General features: G+C 41.4%; 1 protein-coding gene across 4 annotated transcripts in view; it reads right to left on the reverse strand.

Moving 5' to 3' along the window:
- FAM135B (family with sequence similarity 135 member B) overlaps window positions 1–23,353 on the reverse strand; it is a 359,177-nt gene that overhangs the window by 13,350 nt on the left and 322,474 nt on the right. For 2 of the 4 annotated variants that reach the window (XM_074387183.1, XM_003933681.4), the window contains 7 exons: window positions 20,200–22,225; window positions 17,887–18,053; window positions 14,690–14,781; window positions 11,778–11,875; window positions 10,275–10,426; window positions 7,927–8,037; window positions 6,116–6,229 (listed from right to left, as the gene is read on the reverse strand). In XM_074387183.1, the coding sequence (XP_074243284.1) occupies window positions 6,116–6,229; window positions 7,927–8,037; window positions 10,275–10,426; window positions 11,778–11,875; window positions 14,690–14,781; window positions 17,887–18,053; window positions 20,200–22,225 (2,760 nt within the window). Of the gene's footprint in view, window positions 1–6,115; window positions 6,230–7,926; window positions 8,038–10,274; window positions 10,427–11,773; window positions 11,876–14,689; window positions 14,782–17,886; window positions 18,054–20,199; window positions 22,226–23,353 lie in introns of those variants that run through there. The other 2 variants (XM_074387184.1, XM_074387185.1) reach the window with 2 other exon arrangements.

The following is a 23,353-nucleotide window of genomic DNA, read 5'->3' on the forward strand; positions in this document are numbered from 1 at the left end:
TGGAAACTGAACAATTTGCTCCTGAATGACCAATGGATAAACAATGAAATGAAGGCAGAAATAAAAATGTTCTTTGAAACCAAAGAGAATGAAGACACAACCTACCAGATCCTATGGGACATATATAAAGCAGTGTCCAGAGGGAAATTTATAGCAGTAAATTGTCCACATGAGAAAAAAGGAAAGATCTAAAATTGACACCCTACTGTCAAAATTGAAAGAACTGTAGGAGCAAGATAAAAAAAAAACTCAAAAGCAAGCAGAGATTAGAAATAACTAAGATCAGAGCAGAACTGAAGGAGATGGAGACACAAAAACCCTTCAAAATCAATAAATCCAGTAGCTGGTTTTTTGAAAAGATGAACAAAATGGACAGACTGCTAGCTAGACTAATAAAAAAGAAAAGAGAGAAGAATCAAATAGATGCAATAAGAAATGATAAAGGGGAGATCACCACTGATTCCTCAGAAATACAAACTACCATCAGAGATTACTACAAACAACTCTAGGCACATAAACCAGTAAATCTGGAAGAAATTGATAAATTCCTGGATACTTGCACACTCCCAAGATTAAGCCAAGAAGAAGTTAAAACCCTTAATAGACCAATAATAAGGTCTGAAGTTGAGGCAGCAATTAATAGCCTACTGACCAAGAAAAGTCCAGGTCCAGACAGGTTCACAGCTGAATTCTACCAGACATACAAAGAAGAGCTGGTACCATGACTGTTGAAACTATTCCAAACAATACAAAAAGAGAGAATCTTGCCTAACTCTTTTGGTAAGACCAATGTCATCTTGATTCCAAAATCTGGCAGAGACACAACTAAAAAAGAAAACTACAGGCCAATATCCATGATGAACATTGATGCAAAAATCTTCAATAAAATATTGGCAAACAGAATTCAACAGCATATCAAAAAGTTTATCCACCATGATCAAGTAGGCTTCATACCAGGGATGCAAGGCTGCTTCAACATACGCAAATCTGTAAATGTAATTCACCACATAAACAGAACCAAAGACAAAAACCACATAATTATCTCAATAGAAGCAGAGAAGGTCTTTGACAAAATTCAACAGCCCTTTATGCTAAAAACTCTCAATAAACTATGTGATGGAATGTATCTCAAAACAATACAAGCTGTTTGTGAAAAACTCACAACCAATATCATACTGAATGGGCAAAAATTAGAAGCATTCCCTTTAAAAACTGACACAAGGATGCCCTCTCTCATCAATCCTTTTCAATATAGTATTGGAAGTTCTAGTCAAAGCAATTAGGCAAGAAAAAGAAGTAAAGGGCATTCAATTAGGAAAAGAAGAAGTCAAATTGTCCCTATTTGCAGATGACACGATCATATATTTAGGAGACCTCATTGTCTCAGCCCAAAACCTCCTTAAGCTGTTAAGCAACTTCGGCAAAGTCTCAGGATACAAAATCAATGTGCAGAAATCACAAGCATTCCTATACACCAATAACAGACAAACAGAGAGCCAAATCATGAGCACATACAATTTACAATTGTATGTAAACTCCCATTTACAATTGCTACAAAGAGAATAAAATGCCTAGGAATACAAGTAACAAAGGAGGTAAAGGATCTCTTCAAGGAGAACTACAAACCACTGATCAAGGAAATAAAAGAGGACACAAACAGATGGAAAAACATTCCATGCTCATGGTTAGGAAGAATCAATATTGTGAAAATGGCCATACTGCCCAAAGCAATTTATAGATTCAGTGTTTTCCCCATCAAGCTACCATTGACCTTCTTCACAGAACTGGAAAAAAGCACTTTAAACTTTATATGGAACCAAAAGAGAGCCCCCATAGCCAAGACAATCCTAAGCAAAAAGAACAAAGCTGGAGGCATCACACTACCGGACTTCAAACTATACTACAAGGCTACAGTAATCAACACAGCATGGTACTGGTACCAAAACAGAAATATAGACCCATGGAACAGAACAGAGGCCTTGGAAGCAATGCCACATATCTAAAACCATCTGATCTTTGACAAACTGGACAAAAACAAGCAATGGGGAAATGATTCCCTATTTAATAAATGGTGTTGGGAAAACTGGCTAGCCATAGGCAGAAAGCTGAAACCAGACCCCTTCCTTACACCTTATACAAAAATTAACTCCAGATGGATTAAAGATTTAAACATAAGAACTAACACTATAAAAACCCTAGAAGAAAACCTAGGCAACACCATTCAGGACATAGGCACAGGCAAGGACTTCATGACTAAAACACCGAAAGCAATGGCAACAAAAGCCAAAATAGACAAATGGGACCTAATTAAACTTAAGAGCTTCTGCACAGTAAAAGAAACAATCATTAGAGTAAACTAGCAACCAAGAGAAGGGGAAAAAGTTTTCACAATCTACCTATCAGACAAAGGGCTAATATCCAGAATCTATGAAGAACTAAAGTAGATTTATAGAAAAACAAAACAAAACAAAACAAAACAAAACAAAAAACAAACAAACTTAAAAAACAAATGAACCCATTCAAAAGTGGCTGAAAGATTTGAACAGACACTTTTCAAAAGAAGACAAATATATGGCCAAAAAACATATGAAAAAATGCTCATCATCATTGGTCATTAGAGAAATGAAAATCAAAGCCACATTGAGATACCATCTCATGCCAGTTAGAATGGCAATCATTAAAGATTCTGGAGACAACAGATGCTAGAGAGGATGTGGAGAAAAAGGAACATTTTACACTGTTGGTGAGAGTGTAAATTAGTTCAACCATTGTGGAAGACAGTGTGGCAATTCCTCGAGGATCTAGAAATAGAAATTCCATTTGACCCAGCAATACCATTACTGGGTATATACCCAAAGGATCATAAATGATTCTGTCATACAGACACATGCACACATATATTCACTGCAGGGCCTTTTATGATTGCAAAGATCTGTAACCAACCCAAATGCCGATTGGTGATAGACTAGACAAAAAAAAAAAAAATGTGGCACACATACACCATGAAATACTATGCAGCCATAAAAAACTATGAGTTCATGTCCTCTGTAGAGACATGAATGAACCTAGAAACCATCATTCTCAGCAAACTGACACAAGAACAGAAATCCAAACATCACATGTTTTCACTCATAGGCGGATGAAGAACAATGAGAACACCTGGGTACAGGGAAGGGAAGGACACTCACAGGGCTAGGTGGTGGGCTGGATGGGAGGGGAGGGGGGCAGAGTGGGGAGGGGTGGGGAAGAGGGGTAGGGATAACACCTGGAGAAATGCCTGATGTAGGCAACAGTGCGGGGCGATGGAGACAGCAAACCACATGGCATTGTATGTACCTATGCAACAATCCTGCAGGATACAGGACATGCACATATACCCCAGTGGCCAAATACAATTAAAAAATAAAAATAAAAAATAAAATAATAAAATAATGTTTATGATTATGTAACAATATTCTAAAAATGATGTATGTGAATATTATGTAACAACATGAATAATGAATAAATGTTGTCAATAAATGGAAATAGAAGGATCTTATTGTTACACGAATACCATAATTTGTTTAAACTGTATATGCAATAAAAGTCAAAGGTCATTTATTTAAAACAAAAAAGGCACTCAAAACGTAATGATGACTCAACCAGATCATTTTCTGCTGAGATCTTGATTGGTTTAATAAGCCCTGGAAGCAATGGTTGGTATATGTGTTCAAACATATACAGCAGATTCTTATATATTTTTTTTTCTCAAATATAGCACTGTTTCAAAATTGATGGACTTAGGGGATAGGAACAAATTATCTATGTGACAATGTAGAGGATAAATTGGAAGGTTATGTGGAGCCAGAGGAGGATGGGAGGTATTTTATTTCAGATTTTTTGAAAAATAAAAATATTGGTACTTCTTCCAGAAAAAAAAAGTGCTAATCACATATAAACTAAACTTCATCTCGAGTCTTCCAATCTTTTTAATTCACCAAGTAAGTCACATTCTTTGATCCCATGTAAAAATGTAACAGAAAATATGAATTTAACAAAAGAGAGGGCTATTGTTTCTTAAGATGACTAACAGGATCATTAATCAACTGAAGTCATATATTAATATCCCTTGAGGGGGTGTTGTTATGTTTCAATAAAACTTTTTTAAAAAAATGAGAGGTGGGTTGAATTAGGCTTGTGAGTCATAGTTGTTGAACTCTATTCTTAAGCTTTACCAAGGTCGAAATGTAAACAAAAACACTTCTCTATGTCAGGGAGATAAGAAAGTAGGCAAGGAAAATTAGCAAATCCCTGCACAAAGAAACAGTTTCGCTGTCTATTGACAGTGGCTGTGTTTAGTCAAGTCTGAACTTAAAACCAAATCATTGACTCTTTATTGTCACAGATCTTAGCATATAATGGTGTCCCATGGGCAATTAGAAAATATTTTAAAATGGATAAAAAATGTATATGAAAAAGCCTCAATATTTAAAAATTCAGGCTGAAAAATTGTAAGCAAATATCATTAAGTTAATATTTAATCTGAAAGACAGTAGAGAGAGATAGGCAGGCACCGATATACTCTAACATTACAGGTGTTGCTGTTATTAATATTTTCAAAGAGAATTTGGCAAAAAACTTTAACAGTAACTCATTAATATTTTCCTCCAATAATACCACTATGAGAAATCTATTTTAATGAAATACCATAGATTTATTAAAAATTTACACATGCAAAGTCTTTCATCACACAATAACTAAAAAGGAAACCTTCCAGAAGCAAGCTATATGTGCAGTAATTGGTAAGTTATTAAATAATAGTACATGCATAAGTATAGTTTATAATTATTAAAATGTGTTTATATTTATGATATTTTTGTTAACATGGACAAATAAATGTATTACTCTAAATAAAATCAGGACACAAAATTATGACTTTTATTATGAACACACATGAAGATGCTAGAAGAAAACCATGAAAAGTAAGTGGTGGTAGAGGCGGAGCTAGAAAGGATCATAAATTGTTTCAGTGATTTTAACTTTTTCAAATATTCTATAATTTTTTTAATCAGGAAAAAAGTACCATTTTAGAATATGTCCTGTGTCACTTTTCATTACCTATACCAGGTGGTACAAAGCACAATGCTATTTTATGTATCAAAACTAATTTTTAAATATTTTTTCATCAATATTTGTGTCGGATTTTCTAGATGCCAGGAAAATTTGGAATAGGCCCATCTATAAATTAGCACCAAATCTTTGGACCTTTGGTATGCTATTTTTTTTATAATGCCCTGAAATATAATAAAAATGCTATTTGCTTGAAAAGTAATCAATATGCCTGATACAGAAATAAACAAAGTAGACTGAATTCTGGAAGAGAAAGGGAACATGAGTGGACATTGACAGGACATTGATAAGGTCTATAAATTAGATAATAATATTGTATCAAGATTAATTTTCTGATTTTGATCACTGTACAATGGTTATGTAAGACAGCAATATCGGGCATCAGAGTAAAAGACATACAGGAATTGTTTGTACTGTTGTGGCAACATTTTTTGAGTATAAAATTATTTCAAAATTAAAAGCTAAAAACATGTTAAAAAAAAAAAGAATTAAACAAATTAACCAAAGGAAACCAGGAATGCCCACCCACATCCGTCTTGATTGTCTGGAAGACTCCTACCTATCCTGTAAACCTACTTTATTGTCATTTCCAGGGACACTCGTCTGACTCTGTCCTGTGCCTTATTCCAATTCTGGGCTGCCTCAACGCCTCAGGCATTATTTTATTTTTTGACTTACCACATTTTACTCTTATTGCTATTACTTGTCTAGGCTCCAGCAGGGCCTGTCTCATTGAATCCTACATCCCACCATAAATTTCAGTGGCTGGCACACAACAGGACTGAACAAAAGTCTCATAATCTAATAAACATGTGACTGTTTATTACACAAAGGGAGGATCTGGGTCAATAACATCGAGATGAGCTGTTTATCCTATCACTAAGCTAAGAAAAATGCAGCACTAAACCTATAGCCCAGGTGTCCCTAACAGGCATAGTCAATTTCATGAGTTTACTTTTGCTTTCAAATCAGAAATTCTCTGAAGCAAAAATTAAATGTAGCTTACCTGTGTGTCTGTCTTTGAGGGCAGTTTTACACATTTCGATCCTGGCTGAATGAAATGGCACATAACGGTCTTGGGGAGAAGCAACCAGCACGACGTTTTTAAAATACTGCAGCCCTGCAACAATTAGCCTGGTGAGTGCTTTTTACCCAGTTTCAACTTCAACACCCTCTGGTTTGCACAAATTTCCAGACTTGTCCCAGAGAGAGAAAAAATGATGACACACCACACACTCCTTGTGTCATTGCACAAGGACCTTCCATCCTGCGGTTTAACAACCCACAGCCGAAGGCACAGAGGTATCCCGGGGGGCCTATAAGAAGTCATTACATTGGGCCTTTGCATTTTTGAAGGGAGATGAAGCCTGTTCTCATCAGCCATGAAAGCTAAGGAGACACACAGAAAGCTACTCTGGACACAGAGACATTAGCAACAAGAATGTGACCAAAACAGCCTTTTCTGGGTTAGAAATATTAAGGAGGCCAGAAGGAAGTCAATCTGACTATTCTGCTCTTCCTCCACAACCCCAACACTCCCCTAATTCCAGCCTTCACCACCTCCCATGCTTTAGGAAAACAGCCTCAGAACCCACCTCTGTGCTGCCAATCTTGCCTTCTGCAACCTGTCCTTGCAATGCAGACAGAGGGACCCTTCCAATTAAACATCACAGTGTATCCCTCCAAGGCCTCAGAGCCCAGTGTCAACCTCCAGAGCACTGTAGACCACCCAGACACTCTGTCTGGACAGAAGCCATCTTTTCATTACCCAGGTCCTGCTGGGTGGGCAGGTGTCAGCTCTTAGCCCTGTATCCTCCACTGAAGTGGGTCCCCGCATCAGAGCTCACACACTGAGGGCAGCCTACTTCAACAGCTAGCCAACATAAGAGCATGGAGGACAAAGATGTAATGGCCAGTCCTTTGCCCTCCTTCAGGACAGCTCTCCAGGGCCACCCCAGATCCTGCACCCCTGAAGAATTCTTCAGTGATCACGCTGCAGTCCCACCTCCTTCTGTCAAGTCCTGCCTCCCTCCTCTTCCTCCACAGAAGATAGGTCTGACAACTCAACACACAGAGACACAAAGCAGGAAAAGAACTCAGCCATGCTTACAGATCGGCCCATGGCTACACCAGATTCACAGGTCCAGAGGTATCAGTAGAGTCAGTGTTTACAGGACAGTGGAATATTGTGACCAAGAATGGACCCTGGTCCAGGCTGGCTTGTGTGCTGGGACTGAGCAGGGCAGCCAGTCAGCTGATCCACTCCCCGACTGGACATGGGGACCACACAGTGATGATCATGGTTACTGCTGTGCTCTGTGGTCATTCCCATGCAGCAGGCAGGGCCTTCAACACCTCTATGCGCTTCCAGATTACAGAGAGCGGGTGCAGGTATAGCAGGCCTGCCTGATGATGACCCTCGTCTCCCACTGCACAGCCAACATCAGCAGAAAATGTTGCACCTGCCTTTTTTTGTAGATGGGCCTGTGCCTGGGTGAAGCTGGCACACAGATCTTGGGCCTATGCAATTAGAACATTGAAAAACTGGTACAAAGTGGAAGCCATAGCTTCTGGCTATTGAAATGATCTTACTCACACCTTGGCTCAATCTCTCACATGTTATATGGGCAACAGGCAAGAGGAGCTGAGTTTCTGGTAGCTGTTGGCCTCCCATTGAGCTGAAGAGGTTCTGAGTGCTGGGCCTCCCGACTGTTCCCTTCCGTGAGTGAATCAAGGGAGAATTATAGCTCATTTGTGTCCCAGGAGTTGTATCCCAAGCTCTAACTCGTATCTGCAGCGGCAGGGGAAACCACTGACCTGTTTTTTGGCTTAGTTGGTAGAGGAAACATTTGCGCAAATCAGCATTATCCCTGAAGGTCAGCTGCAGTAGAGACCCGGATTTCTTCAGTTTCTGCATGAGCCATAAGCCTAGGCAGAAAAAAACAACACAAAAATCAAAAACATAAAACAAAACAAAAGGTAAGATGGAATTTTGGTGAGATAAATGTTAAACTGTGAATTGTAGTTAACTTGAAAATAAGAGAGAAGTAGGCATGCTACCAAACAGTTGAGAAGTTAGAGGTAAATTTGTCCTCTCATGTACTGGCACAAGGACTTAAATCATCCTGCAAAAATCGTAACAGGCTTCAGAGTAAGGAACTACTCATACTCTTCAATCCAGTCAATCTCCTTCTGAAAAAAAAAGCAGCCTAGGGCAATGATTTTCAATGCAAAAAGAATATAAGAATGATCCTTACAGATACACTTAGGATACCATGAAGCTGGAATAAACATCTCATTTCAAAACTCATCTGTTGGCCCAGCTTGGTGGCTCATGCCTATAATCCCAGCACTTTGGGAGGCCAAGGCGCCTGGATCGCCTGAGGTTAGGCATTCAAGACCAGCCTGGCCAACATGGTGAAACCTTGTCTCTACTAAAAAAAAAATTTAAAAATTAGCCAGGCATGGTGGTGGGTGTCTGTAATCCCAGCTACTCGGGAGGCTGAGTCAAAAGAATCACTGGAACCGGGGAGGCAGAGGTTGCAGTGAGCCGAGATTGCACCATTACATTCCAGCCTGGGCAACAAGAGCGAGACTCCATCTCAAAAAACAAACAAACAAACAAAAAACAAAACAAAACAAAACACCTAATCTGTTTCGCTATGCTTAGGCAAACACTAACATTGACAAGTGTAAGGATTATGTAACCACAGCAAGCAAATTAATCTGACAGAAACACAAGGAAAGAGGCAAGCTACAGTATGTACATATATTTCACTGACTGCTACATCAATATGTGTGTGCAAACGTAAGTAGAATGAAATATGTAAAATTAATCTGGATATGTTAGATTGGAGAAATTATTGGTAAAGTCTCTCTTTTAAAAAATATTTTATAATATTGCAAGATAACTTTGTAACTGTGGGGGGAAAATGTGGTTTAACAAATTTGTTTCTGTCCAAAGAATGGCTTCCTGGGTTTGGGAGGAGAGACAGAGTGAGAGGAAAGGACTTCCATTTGTTATGTGCCAATGTGCCAGATAACTCATGTCCACAAGTATGCCCTAAAATAACTTAAGAGCAAACAAATTAAACTGAGCAGGTCATGACGAAACAGTGTAAGTGTTGGGAGGGGACAGGGCATGGTGGCAGAAGACTGGACGACTGCAAAGCCAAGGAAGCTTATCAGGGGTGACCCTCATGCCACATGATAGGTTTGCATCATCAGGGACTACTGAGGTATTGGTTAAGACCACGATTTAATAAATGATTTGTTATTACATATAAAACATGCCCTCCTTGGGCTTCCACACACAGAACCATGTCACCTCCTCGGCCAAAATCTCATGAATAGGATCTGTAAGGTCTACAGGGTAAGTCTAACATCGTCTCAAGTCATTTGAGGCCCTTCTTTGTCTGGCTCTTGCTGATATATTAGACCTTCCACAGATGTTAGCTAACCTCATTTCCTTCCTGTGTGTAATCTTCAACAATTCTGTAATACACACCTGCACATATGCACATACACACCATATATATATATATATATATATGTATGTATGTATATACACATACATATATCATATACATGCTTTTACACATATACATATGTAAATGTAGGAAAAGAACTCTGATCCAGTCAATTGCATATTGACATATACATATGTACACAAGCATGTATACGCTATATGTATGTATACATATATACGGTGTGTAGGTGCCTATGTACATGCACACAAACACAGATACAGACACACACATAATCTCCATTGTTCAAATAGGGAGACCGAGGAGCACAGAGATGAAATGTTGAGGCCAGAGTCTTCCTCAAGTGTCCTGGTCAGGACTTAATCACAGGCTTGTCATGCAGGTGGCATGATTCGGAGTCCTTGTTCTCTTCATCACAACACCATGCTATGTCAAGGACATAGCCTTTTGTTGACAGAGATTTGAAGGCAGAAAGGATCCTGGGAAACATCTAGTCTCACCTCACTCAGCCCACAGACACAAGGGCCACACCTCTAAGGCCAGGTCTCCTGCCTCCATGGCATCCTTGGAAGAGGCTTCAAGGACAGGGTTCCCTGTGAAAGAACTTCTGTCCCTGTTTTCGCATCCCGGAGGTCCTGGATTAATTCTGAGGAATGCTGAGTCCTGGAAGAGCCTTACCTGTGCTAACCAGGGTGCTGTTGTTGTACAGGGTTCCGAGGTGAGGCCCAGACAGTGACAGGAACGTGTGGAGTTTGTTGAGGTAATACCGGAACCGAGGCCGTGTGAGGACCGATCGGATGATGATGTTGCCAAGAGAATGGCCAATGAAGCTGTGGAGAGACAGAAAGGGGACCCGTGAGTGTGACAGTGAACGCTGCTGCCCAAGAGTGCAGAGCTGGAAGCATCCGGGGCCAGCGTCCTCCACCTCCCACTGAATTTAGGGGAACTGGCAAAGAGAACGGGGAACGCCAACTCATCCTCATCAGGTCTCCAAACCCTGGCTGAGAGAAGCCTGAGATGGGGTCTTTGTGAATGGAGCTTTATGCTTGGTCAGGGGGGAAGTGTGAACATTTCAACCAGCTTCACGCTGTTACAGCAGCCTGCTCTTATTCCACCTGGGGAAAGGGGAGGTCCTTCCTGAAATGCACCGCTCAGCATTAAGATTTCCTGATCATGCATAGGATCAAGTCACAAGTCCTTATCCTGCTTGGGAGGTCATTTACAGCCTGCCTTTGGATGGCCTCACATGCCATTCATGCTCTCCTGCACCTGCTGTGTGTACTGAACCACGGGCTCACAGCGCGTGCTGTTTATGCTGTTAGACCCCTTCCTGCAGGCTCTGCTCCAGCCGTACTGCTACTCACAGGCCGACAATTCAATGCATCATTACTCGCAACTTAAATACTTATTTACTGAGAGCCTATTATATGAGAGGCTACACTTCCCCACTTCTACTCATGATGAGCAGAAAAGCAGCCAAAAAAAGAAATCCGTGTCAGCCTATGAAACTGCCTTACATATGTTGTGTTCTTTTACTCTTTTTTTTTTTTAAACCTAACCTCTATAGGCTTCATTTGTGGAATAAAGAAGTCATATTTTATATCTGAAGACAAAACGGCATAATGCATATCAAGGGATTAGCACTACACCTACATATTTGAATGCATAAAAAACGCAAGCTGCTTACCTGCCCTGTAGTCACTGAAATATTTGGTACAGTGTGTGAATAAAAGTAGCCCTGACTGAAAGCCGCCCTTTGGGCTAGGCAACTTTCAGCATTTTCACACATCAGCTCAGTGTTAGTTCCACTTAATAGATAAGAAAACAGCAGTTTAGAGATTTAGAAACCTTGCAAAAGGTTATATATCTGGTACATGGTAGAAACAAGATTCAAATTTGTCAGTGTTAGAACAAGAATTCAAATCTAGGAATTTTTGTTTGAAGTCCAATACGCTTTCTACAGAACTACAAAATTTTTATTCTCCCTGACATAAATGATGACATATGAATGTGTACAACAGACCTAGTACTTACTTCTGTTTTAAAAATAATTTATTAAAAGTCAAAAGTTAGCTTAGCTCAGCAGTATACAGAAGGCATCACATCACACTTTTATACATCAAACACTCAAAAATGTCCCCCCTCTTCCCCCAGCATTAACTACCTGTGGTTTCCTTTTACCTAATTCGGGATATGGAGAGGTTGTACAACTGAATGTGTTGAATGATTTCATCCAGTAACCGATCCGTCATGGTATCAAAATCTGCAAATGTGTCCATCTGGAAGAAGAGAGAGGAACAGGTTGCTGGGTATGACTGTGGCAAAGGCTGGGTTCTGAGCACAGCCTGTCTCTACTAACACCGTGGTGCCTACTGGGGGTGTGCCTACCTCTGACGCTAGGGTGACAGGATGAGATGTGACTTCAGGACAAAAGGCCCACAGACTGGGGGTCTAAGGAGGAAACATGGAGATACTGAGGACTGCTCAGCTGGCAGGGTGGCTAACACTGAAATAGCAAGCATGTGGTCATGTGGTGTCAACTGCCACACCACCACGCTGCCCAGCAACTCAGCATGCCACTGGGATTGCCGCCCCCACTACACAGAGGAGGAAAGAGGCTCTGGGAGGGGAGGCCACCTGTTCACCTCACATGACCCAGGATTCACACCAAGACAGGCCTGACTTGAAAGGCTCTGCCCTTTCGGCAGCACGGGCAGGCGTCCCCAAACTTTTTACACAGGGGGCCAGTTCACTGTCCCTCTGATCGTTGGAGGGCCGCCACATACTGTGCTCCTCTCACTGACCACCAATGAAACAGGTGCCCCTTCCTGAAGCGCGGCGGGGGTCCGGATAATTGGCCTCAGGGGGCCGCATGCGGCCTGCGGGCCGTGGTTTGGGGATGCCTGCTTTAGAGGATGCAACAAGGCCAAGACCAGAGGGCAGTCAGCTTTGGGAAGGATCGTAAAGCCACCCACATCTCAGGATGGATGGTTGAAGGATCCAGGAGGAATCCAGGAAGGGGTGGAACGCCACGCATGTCCTTGAATATTTGAAGGGCAGGAACAAGGAAGATGTATTAGATTGGTTTATATACCTCAAGGACTAACTTTTAGAACAATGAATTGGAGTTACAGAGAAATAGATTTGGGACAAATATCCAAAAATGTTTAAAAAGTTCCTCATATCTGGAGCTGTCCTATAACATCATGGGCTGCCAAGAGCTAGGAAAAGTGAACAGAACGTCTCACAAATATCCATCAGGTGGAGAAAGGAGTACATGTTGAGGGATAGGAGTAGTGAAGAGAAGGTCTTTGGGAGTCTCGGTCACCTGCCATCCAATGATCTTTGAGGTAGGAGAGAATAAAGCATACTGCTAAATCTCTTAGACTTCCTAGAGTAAGAAAGAACCATATGCTTTTCTGCTTATGGGATGTACCTGTTGTTTCCCATGTAAACCTCAGTCTCCCTATTTCTGAAAGGGAAATTGTCTCATCACCTCCTTAATGCCATGTTAAAAACTAGGTAAAATTATTTAAGAGAGGCTTTTATTTTCTCTCACTTTTCAGAGCCTGTTCCCTCATCTAGAAAATAGTAATTCAACCTATGCATTATTTAAACAAATGGCTATAATTATAAGGCCCGAGTTGACCATGAAGAGCTATACTTTGGAAATCACACTAGGTTGAAAAAGCAGTATCAGGAACTCCCCAACCAAGGCATTTAAAAGTGTATTAATATATATTGTAAGTGGATCTGCTGATGAGATGACTTTCAAAAAGTAATAACTATAATCATAGTGGAACATAATCGATACCAAGTGGCCCACGCCTGCAATGAAGTGAACTAGGCAAAGGTCCAGCTCTAAAGACCTAAGGTTTCCAGGTTGAACCCAGCAGCCATGAAGCCACGTCAGAAAGCTGCTGGACATGCACACCCAGAAGGAAGGATTATTTCCTGACCAGATCTCCCTTGCTAACAATTCTTACCTTCCCTGACAAGAAAACCTCAGTAGTACAAATCACAAACACAAAGTTAGCAAGTACTGCTCACCCGCTTCCCTGCTCCCTCCTCTGAATGCCCTGGCCATCCATCCTCTCTTCTTTTTCTTTCTTTCTTTCTTTTCTTTTTTTTTTTTTTTTTGAGACAGGGTCTTGCTCTTTCACCCAGGCTGAAGTGCAGGGGTGCAATCACAGCTCACTGCAGCCTTGACTTCTTTGGGCTCAGGTCAGCCTCCCACCTCAGCCTCCCAAGTAGCTGGGAATATAGGCATGTACCACCAAATCGAGCTAATTTTTGTATTGGTTTTTTGATTTTTCTTGCTTTTTGATAGAGAAAGGGTCTCACTTTGTTGCCCAGGCTGGTTTTGAACTCCTGGGCTAAAGAGATTTGCCTGCCTCGACTTCCCAAAGTGCTGGGATTACAGGTGTGAGCCACCATGCCTGGCCTATCCTCTCTTAGGACTCGGTCAGATTTGTTCACGTATTAAAGTTAGGTGCACACAGGAATTATCTTCCTGGAGATCACATATGCTATCTTCTTCTCTAGGACAGACTGACATGGACCCTGCCTAACTCCCAGAAGCTCCAATCCCTCTCCTGTGAGGAGATGGTGGTTATCAACATGTAATAGAACTGCCATGAATATGAAATGAGGAAACAGGTACAGAGTACTCACATGCTCCAAAACATCATTCTCTTCTCTCTCCCTCACATCCATACCTCTGTGTACTGCATGGTGCACAACCTTGCATAGAGCAGGTGCCCAAGTAGAGGCAGCAGAATTGAGTGCCAACAGTGGGGAAGTGAGTCATTACCCAAATAACTGACGCTTTCACTTACCACCCACGCTAATGCCTTGTAAGGGCAAAGGTTCCAGTCAGCTGAGTCACATGTTCGCATTTCTTACCCTTTCCTCACCTTCTCAAAATAAAACAGTAAGTCTTTTCTTTCCAACCCATCCAAGTGCCCGGCCAGCATTGCTTTTCAAGGTCTCCTCTTATCTGTGTGTGTCCATAAATTATCATGGCACATTTAGGAGGCTCACAGAAGCATGCATCCAGGGTTCTTCCAGTTCTGATATTTTTATCATCATACCTGATTCTTTTCAGACATTAGGAAGTCCAGTTTTCCTCCAGGGAGCCCCAGTTCTATGAAGGTCTTTACCAGCCGGAGGTCTGCACTGTTCCCTAAAAATGACAGATTACCCCCACCCCAGTCCCATAATTAGTCATATAAAAAGTTGACACACAAGAGATTTATTTCTCTCTCCCTCTTCCCCCATTTCTACCGGGTTTTCTCATTTTTGGTTAAGCAGATAATAAAAACAACTGAAACAACTAGAAACTCCAGCTTTCCTGCCAACCCTCGGCCCATACATGCACAGTTTGGTCCTTTCTAGCAGCCCCACCTCAATGGAGTTATCGCTGATCCGTAAGCATATGGCTTGTGAACACCCTGCATGCAGGCACAGTGGGAGGTACCCCACCTCTCCTTCTTCCACAGCAAATTCCATTCTGCAAGTGGTTCCTTCTAATGGCTGATGAGGCACAATTGAGCCCCCGCCAGCCCTGTCTTCAGTTCTTGCTGAAGAAGACTATCTAGCGCTGCTATTTACAGGTAATCTGCAAACCCCTCCCCATCTCCCAGTAGGCCAGTCATGGCACAGTTATCTAAATAGAATAGGACTCTCTTGGGAACAAGAGTCATGGCAGAGCTAGCTCCATGGAGGCACAGCAGTGGCCATCAGGGAAGGGGAATGAATGGTTAAGAATGTACGGCTGTCAAGGCACAAAGAACACAGGAAATGCATTCTCCCAATAAAAAATCATGTGAAAACATCATTTTACTACAGCAGAATAAAGTTTATATGCAAGTATAGTGAGGCATAAATTTAATGCTGGTCGCAGGGGTTCAATTATATCTTAATACATTTTTGTCATATTTCTTAAAAGTTCCCTGTAGAGTTGAAAGTCAGAAGCTGGTTATTTGGATATATAAATTACCTACTATGCCATGTAAATATACCTCACAGGTCATAGTTCCAAAATAGTTGGTAAACTGTGAATGAAAGTATCATTCTTTATGAAACGACCCAATGATTCAAAGGAGGGTGAAAATGCCACATGGAATTGGGGGAACTCTAGGTGTTTGGGGTTATCCCTAACGCTTAAGGATGACTCAGATATGCCCAAATGTCACCCGTGTCAGTGGCCTGTCAGAGCACACGCTCAAACTTGCAGGGTCACAGTCACAAAATGGTTATTTATTTATATATTTATTTTTCATTTATTTACTTTTTTTGAGACAGAGTCTCACTGTGTTGCCCAGGCTGGAGTGCAGTGGTATGATCTTAGCTCATTGCAACCTCTACCTCCCAGGTTCAAATGATTCTCTTGCCTTACCCTCCCGAGTAGCTGGGACTGCAGGTGCCCACCACCACATCCAGCTAAGTTTTTGTATTTTTAGTAGAGACCAGGTTTCACGGTGTTCGCCAGGATGGTCTCGATCTCCTGACCTAGTGATCTGCCTGCCTTGGCCTCCCAAAGTGCTGGGATTACAGGCGTGAGCCACCGCACCTGGCTGGTCATTTTTTTTAAGGAAGTCTGTGCATTTTGTGTTATGAAGTTAATTTTTATTCGTTCCCTCTCATTTTTGTCAGTAAACTTAGGCTCTTTGGTCCCAGTGTTTCTATTGTTTAAAGTTCCCTAATGATATGCCAGGGCCTGCCTTAGAAAAAAAAAAAAAAAGCTGCAAGTGTTTCTCTTCAGCATAAAGCGTTCAGTAAGGGGTGGAAATGGCCCTCTCTCCTTCAGCTACTGAGGAAAGAGAGCTTTCTACAACTAAAATTTTCTCAGAAAATTTGATTTAATAAGATGTTATTAATAAACTGAGAACATTTATAAGAATAAAAATCTTGAGTTTTTTGTACAACATGAAGAGCTGTGTAAATATTAATAACTGTTATCAATGTGCTCAGCTCTCTGTTAATACAGATAAGCCCTTGGAAATTGAATTTGAACAAGTGGATCCTGGAACTTCTGCAGAGTTCAGACATATGCACCTTGAACTAGAGAAGGGATCTTCCAAAGCACCCCGTGCTTGGTATCCGTTGTGGTTTTCATGACTTGCTGCCCAGTTGATAACACAATCCATGCTGATGGTACAAAACAGGTGAAGCTGCTCTGTCTTTATAACATTCCTCATCTTTCACATGCATGATGGAAAAAAACTGCCTATAGCCTGATCAGATTTCTTATTTTAACAAAGATATTGACAGTCTGATCTCATTTTACTTCAATGTCACATATGTGAGAGACACAGACTGGTCATGCATGACATTGAGCTGATGAGTGAGAAAGTTTTTTTTTTGTTTTGTTTTGTTTTTTTTCCTGCAAGTCCCAGAACCTCGTAGAGCCCCTGGTATATAAAAGGTATCCTATATGTGGGAGGCACATAAAAATAGGTGGCAAAATAGTTTGGGCCACTGACCTGAGTTCCTCAAAAAGAATACATATATTCATTCCTCTCCATTTCTTCCTTTATTCAGACCATTGTGCAGACTCATGAATTCCATGAATTCATGCATTCAAATTACTGTATTGACGTATTTCATTAATATATTAATTCCCATAATACATTCATTTCATCCATTAATTCACTCCATTTCTTTTTGTACTTTGTACACTCATTCTATTAATCCTTTGTACCATTTATTTATGTAGTGATTTATTCCATTCGCTCCTTCACTATATTCATTCATTAATGTATTTTATTAACTTAACAGATTTTTTGTGACAGAGAGATATTTTCTTTTTCTTTTTTCGTTTTTTGAGACAGAGTCTTGCTCTGATGCCAGGCACCAGGCTGGAGTGCTGCAGTAGCACAATCTTGGCTCACTGTAACCTCTGCCTCCCAGGTTCAAGCAATTCTCCCGCCTCAGCCTCTCGAGTAACTGGGACCACAGGCGCATGCCACCACGTCCAGCTAATTTTTGTGTTTTTTAATAGAGAAGGGATTTCATCATGGTCTCAATTTCTTGACCTCATGATCCGCCCGCCTCAGCCTCCCAAAGTTCTGGGATTACAGGCATGAGCTACCGTGCCCGGCCTGAGATATTTTCTTTAAGAGCAAGACCATGCCATTTCCTTACACTCTTCATAATTACTGTCATTCCACAGTTGCTAATTGACCATTTTGTTGAATGAATACTTCATTTATTAATTTAAATGCATAAATACTATCAATTGTATGTATTACAGAATTGTGAAGAGAAAACTGGCTTTAGAACTCACCGTCCAGACCATGGACACAGACAACCAGGTGAATTCCATCTTCCAAATTTTCTTCTTCTTCCTCTGGTGGGAAATATGGTATATCAGAAGCTAGTACAGTTAAGTCGCTGTACAGAAATCCTTCAATCTTCAGTTCTTTTTTAAATTTTTCTTTGGCCTGATAAAAACTGGAGAATATACTAGTTAATCGCAAGCCAAGCTGTGTATTTCATGTTGAAAAGGAAATGAGCTGGGCTGGTATGGAGGAGGGCTGAGCACCCACAGGCTAAGTGCCTGCTGAGTGGCAAACGCTGACCTGAGACCCCAGGGGAGAGGCTAGTGACTGAAGCTTTGCAGGAAAGCACTCTATGAAAACCAAAGCCTCTATGGGTGTTTGTTCTCCAGAGTCTTATGTGATTCCTGCATTGGACAGGCGGCAGAGTGACAAGACACCAAAGATTCTATCCAGCTCCAAGGCCCCATGCCATCTTTAAACAGTGAAAGCTTCTTGACCTGATTGACACCCAGGCTCACCATGGCTTGGCCTTCCCCGGCTTCTCCATTATCACTCCTTGCCACGCCCAGCCTCCACAAAGATCACATTTCTTGTAATTTCCTGCAGGAACTACATGACTCCGCTTACTGCAATCCCTTGGTGCATGAGGACTTGTATGCCTGAGATGCCTTTCTCATTTGGCTTTGATGTACTTTTGTTACCTGGCAAGACGATGCTTAGGGGACTGGACTCAGGAGTCAGACTGCCAAGGTCAGAATCTCAACTTTGACACTTAGTGTCTCTTGTTATTATCTTTTATTAGCCTCAACTTCATCCTCATTGTATCTTACATTTTCTTCTCAGAGCAGGTGTCAGCTTCTCTAGGAAGCTTTGCTTGAACACCATCCCTATTCACACTCACTTCCCCCCAGTCAAATTAGGTGCTTTTCTTTCTGGCTCCACCAGGCACACATGAAATATCACATTTACCCAGTCACTACCCTCATTTCCTTCTCTCATATGTCTGTCTCTCCGTTAGACTGCAGGTACAATAAAAGCCAGGGAATCCCTGGCCAGGCAGGCATTGGACAGTATCTGCTGTGTCTACTATGTACTCGTTGAATTAACAACAAGTACCATATGATAGGTATTTAATATTTTTTAACAAACAAAAGCGCTAATGTTTGCCTGCCTGTGGAAATTTCTTTTGGAGACACCACTAATAAGTATCTCTTTAGCATTTTGCAAAAGTGTAAATAGGATGGCATGTTTTGATTAAATGATTCGATTATATACCTAATTAGATAGTTTATAGATGGGGGAGAAATATGAATGCAAACTCTACATGAGGATGAAGAAATGAATTCTGGCATTGCAAAGGTAAACTTAAAAGCCACACAATGGTAAAGGGTGCTTAGGGATCAAATCTGATGAAGAATTGTATTCCCCAAAGGCTCTTAAAGAACTCCCCTTTCAAAACATGCAAAAGTAGAGGAACAATGTTATTCATAAGAGAGTTATGATATTCATAATAAAAATTGAACAAAATTGGCTGGGTGCGGTGGCTCACACCTGTAATCCCAGCACTTTGGGAGGCAGAGGCAGGCAGATCACCAGGTCAGGAGATTGAGACCATCCTGGCCAACATGGTGAAATCCTGTCTCTCCTAAAAATACAAAAATTAGCTGAGTGTGGTGGTACACACCTGTAGTCCCAGCTATTCAGTAGGCTGAGGCAGGAGAATCGCTTGAACCCTGGAGGCAGAGGATGCAGTGAGCTGAAATTGTGCAACTGCACTCCAGCCTGGTGACAGAGTGAGACTCCATTTCAAAAAAAAAAAAAAAAAAACCGAATGAAATTTAAAGGTTCGTGTGTAAAAGATTTGTTTAATAAATCATGGTATATCCATGTAAGAGAATGTTGTATAATCATTAAAATGATTTTATGATGCAAACAGATTTATAAATATAAAAAGATATTTATAAGACGTTATTAACTTAAACATTTACAATTGCATTTGCACAGAATGATCTTATTTTCATATAAAAAGCATAAATAGCTATAGATACACAGAAAAAAATGCAGAAGAATATACATAATGTTTACATTTGGAGGTAGACCTATTGATCATTTTTACTTCCTTACAGTATCCTGCATTCTTAATTCATATGATATGAATTAAATATATATGATATGACATATTATCTATACTATGATATACATTACCTTATTTAAATCAGATAATGACACATATCTAAATTTTGAAATTGTATGAAATGGAGAAATATGTAGAAAAATCTAAAAGACTGTTGGAAAGGTAAGCCCATCAGCCAGCTTACCTAAACATCCTTTCCCGGACTTCCTCATCCAGCGTGCTGGAATGGGTAGAAACAACTCCAAAGGATCCCAAAGGCTGATGAGTGATGGGAAAAAGGGTCTGTTTGGAGGAGAATCCAGCCCTGGCAGGGGTTTCCTTGGGCACAGATGAGAAAGGGAGACACGTGGCAGTGCAAGACACAGATAAGTTAACAACCTCCACAGCCTTCAGGCTGTCCAGAGTGAAGGTCTCTGCAGAGGTCAGGTGGGACCCCACGATGGAAGTGCCTGCCTTCAGCTCTTGGTTTTTCAAAACCTGGGAATGAACGGAATGGGTCACAGTGGGGCACACAGTGCCTGCTTTATGTTTAACCTCCGGGAAGGCATTCACTCCTCTGTCAAAAGCTGTGTTATCCATAACGCAAGGTAAACCACTTTGGCTTCGCTGGCCTGTTGAGTTCAAGTTGATGGCATCAGTAGCTGATGTATAGCTCAATTCTGGCACCTTATGCTGGGAGATACCCTCAGCCTCGGAGATGCCACTGTTAGAAAGAGCCGTCTGACCCACCTTCAAGTCTTTAGGCTTGCCCTTTGGAGTTTCCATTAGTGCTCTATGAAGAGATCTGGTCCTGGGGGTTTCAAGTGCTATGACACGTGGTATTTTTAAATTAAGACCTTTGGTTTCAATACCTGGAGTGTTCTCAGTCCTGCCATCAAGAAGACAGTCTTCTTGAGCATCAGACTGCTTCCCTTTCCCTTTGGGGATGTCTATGTATCCTGGGCTCTGCTCGTTGTCAGCATCTAAAACTATCTCCACCAGGGGATGGTCCACTCCAGCATCCTGCGTTCCAGAGTCACCACAAAGTTGAGAGCAAGGTCCAGGGGAACGTTGGCTCCTGCTGTGCATATCTGAAGGTCCAGCAACACCTCTGTCTTGCTGCTTGGTGCCTATATCCTCCGCGGCCTCCTCTGGGCTGCTGATGTGGGGAGCTGATACGGACTTGGTTAACTTAGTGAGTGCCAACTCCCGCTCATCCTCCTCAAAAGGTAAAGAGCTAATAGAGGTAAGAGAAGCCTGGATGCCACTTGGCAGACTCGTGTTACTTTCTGTGTGTCCACCCTCTAGGGAGTTCCGGTGGAGGGCATGTCTTCGAACAAACGGATGCAAGACTTCCCGATCACTGGGCAACTCCAGGGCCCTGCTTCGGGCCTCTGACCAGGCGACGGAGCTTGGCTCACTCTCGATGCCTGAATCAGATATGATGGATGAAGATCTCTTGATGACCCCAGAGAGCACAGAGAGCTCCTCCTGCTCTTCTGTGTGAGAGTCCTTTAGGGAGGACCTAACATCTAAGGGCTCCCTCAGGGTAGAGCTTAGTGGATCACAGGGATCAGAGGGGATGAGCTTCAAGCCTAGCAGCACCATCTTCCCCTCTTGGTCTGCTCCCTTTCCAAGAGTACTTAATTCGTGGAGAGTTGTTTTGTCTGACAAGATGACATTTTGATGGCTTCCACCTGCTACCACTTTGTTTAGCCCGGTCCTGTCTAATCCATGCTTGTCTCTAGAGCTCCTAATCTCGTGCTGAGCATTGAAGGCCACCGGAGGTTCAGCTCTGGAGGGGTTCTTATTGCTAGATTTTATATCAATGTAGGTCAGCACTGGGGCCTGTCCATCCTCTGGGCCTGGACTCCTTCTAGAAGTGTCCACATCAGCCATGGGATATGTCCCAGCATCAGATGTTTGGCTAGTCCAACATCCATCTTCAGACGCACCTGCTTTGCTTTGAAATTCACCAATTGTCATATACACCTGAGAGTCAGAGCACACATCCGTATGATTTTGGGTGGCTGCATTCCCAGCCGGCTCTGGACACCTGATAACTTCTTCATCAGAATCCACTTGGGAAGCTTTTATGGTAGACAAGTCAAGGTCTTCCCTAAAGGATAAATTGCTGTTTGCCATACAGTTATCTTCTTTCTCTTTTAGATTCATTATTGTAGGACTTGCCACTGGAACATCAAAATTAGGATAAACACTCAAGTTATGCCCTACAAAAAAAAAAAAAGAAAGAAAATTATAGTATAAGAATCCATGTTTACAAGTCATCCAAATGTCTAACTGTATAATAAAGAATTTGGCTTTTTTTTTCATTCCTAATTCCTAAGAGATACTCTCTAAATTCTTAGAATTTCTCAAATGGTAAGAGTGTCTTTGCTATATGTGGGGTCTTAAAGTTTATGTTAACCAGGGACTCATGATGAATCCCTAAACACTTTATGTTAATAAGTTAATTCAGGATAGACGATGGCCATGCCAGAAAGACCAACCATGTGATGAGAGAGTTAAGATGTTCAGTCAAGTAATAACAGCCTGATTTCTGGGAAAGAGTAGCCTGGGGATTGATTTTGGTCACAATGAACCCCCAATAAAAACCCTGAATTCTGAGGCTTAGGTGAGTGTCTCTGGTGATGATACACATAGGCTGGTGTGCCTGGAGGGTGGTTAGTCCTGAGGACACAGAAGGTTTATGTGTGAGACTCCTCAGACCTCATCCTATGGATCTCCTTTTTAATTGGATGTTACTTGTATCTTTTATAATAAAAATGCAATTGTATGTATGATGCTTTCCTAAGTTCTGTGAGTCATTCTAACAAATTATTGAACCTGAAGGGGTTAAGGAAACCCATAATTTGTAGCCAGTTGTTCAGAATATGGGTGGCCTGGGAAGCCGTGAGCTGGTGTCTGGTATTTAAAGGTCAAGTTTATCAGGGAGTGTGCCCTGGCGAAATATGACCTCTGGATAGTTAGTGTTAAAACTGCACTACACAAACAAAAAACTTGTCATCCTTTTATGAAAGTATGTATAATAATCCCCACTTGTAAATATTAAAGCATTTCTCTATCTTATGTACAATATTTACAGAGTAAAAGAGAGCTTCAGAGCCAGAAAAGCCTGATTTTCAATTCCGACACTGCCATTTACCAGCTGTGAGACCTTGCACAACCATGGAACTTAAACAAGCTCTTACCCTATTGGAGGTCACTTTCCTCAACTCTGCCACGGAAAGATTCAAAGTAAACTTAATGGTCCACAGTCATAAATCATAGTAGAGTCCTGATACAAGATGATGTTATACCTGGGGAAAGCAGATTTCTACTTTCCTCAGAAAAACACT

Source organism: Saimiri boliviensis, chromosome 15, assembly GCF_048565385.1.
Source record: "Saimiri boliviensis isolate mSaiBol1 chromosome 15, mSaiBol1.pri, whole genome shotgun sequence".
Taxonomy (NCBI): domain Eukaryota; kingdom Metazoa; phylum Chordata; class Mammalia; order Primates; family Cebidae; genus Saimiri; species Saimiri boliviensis.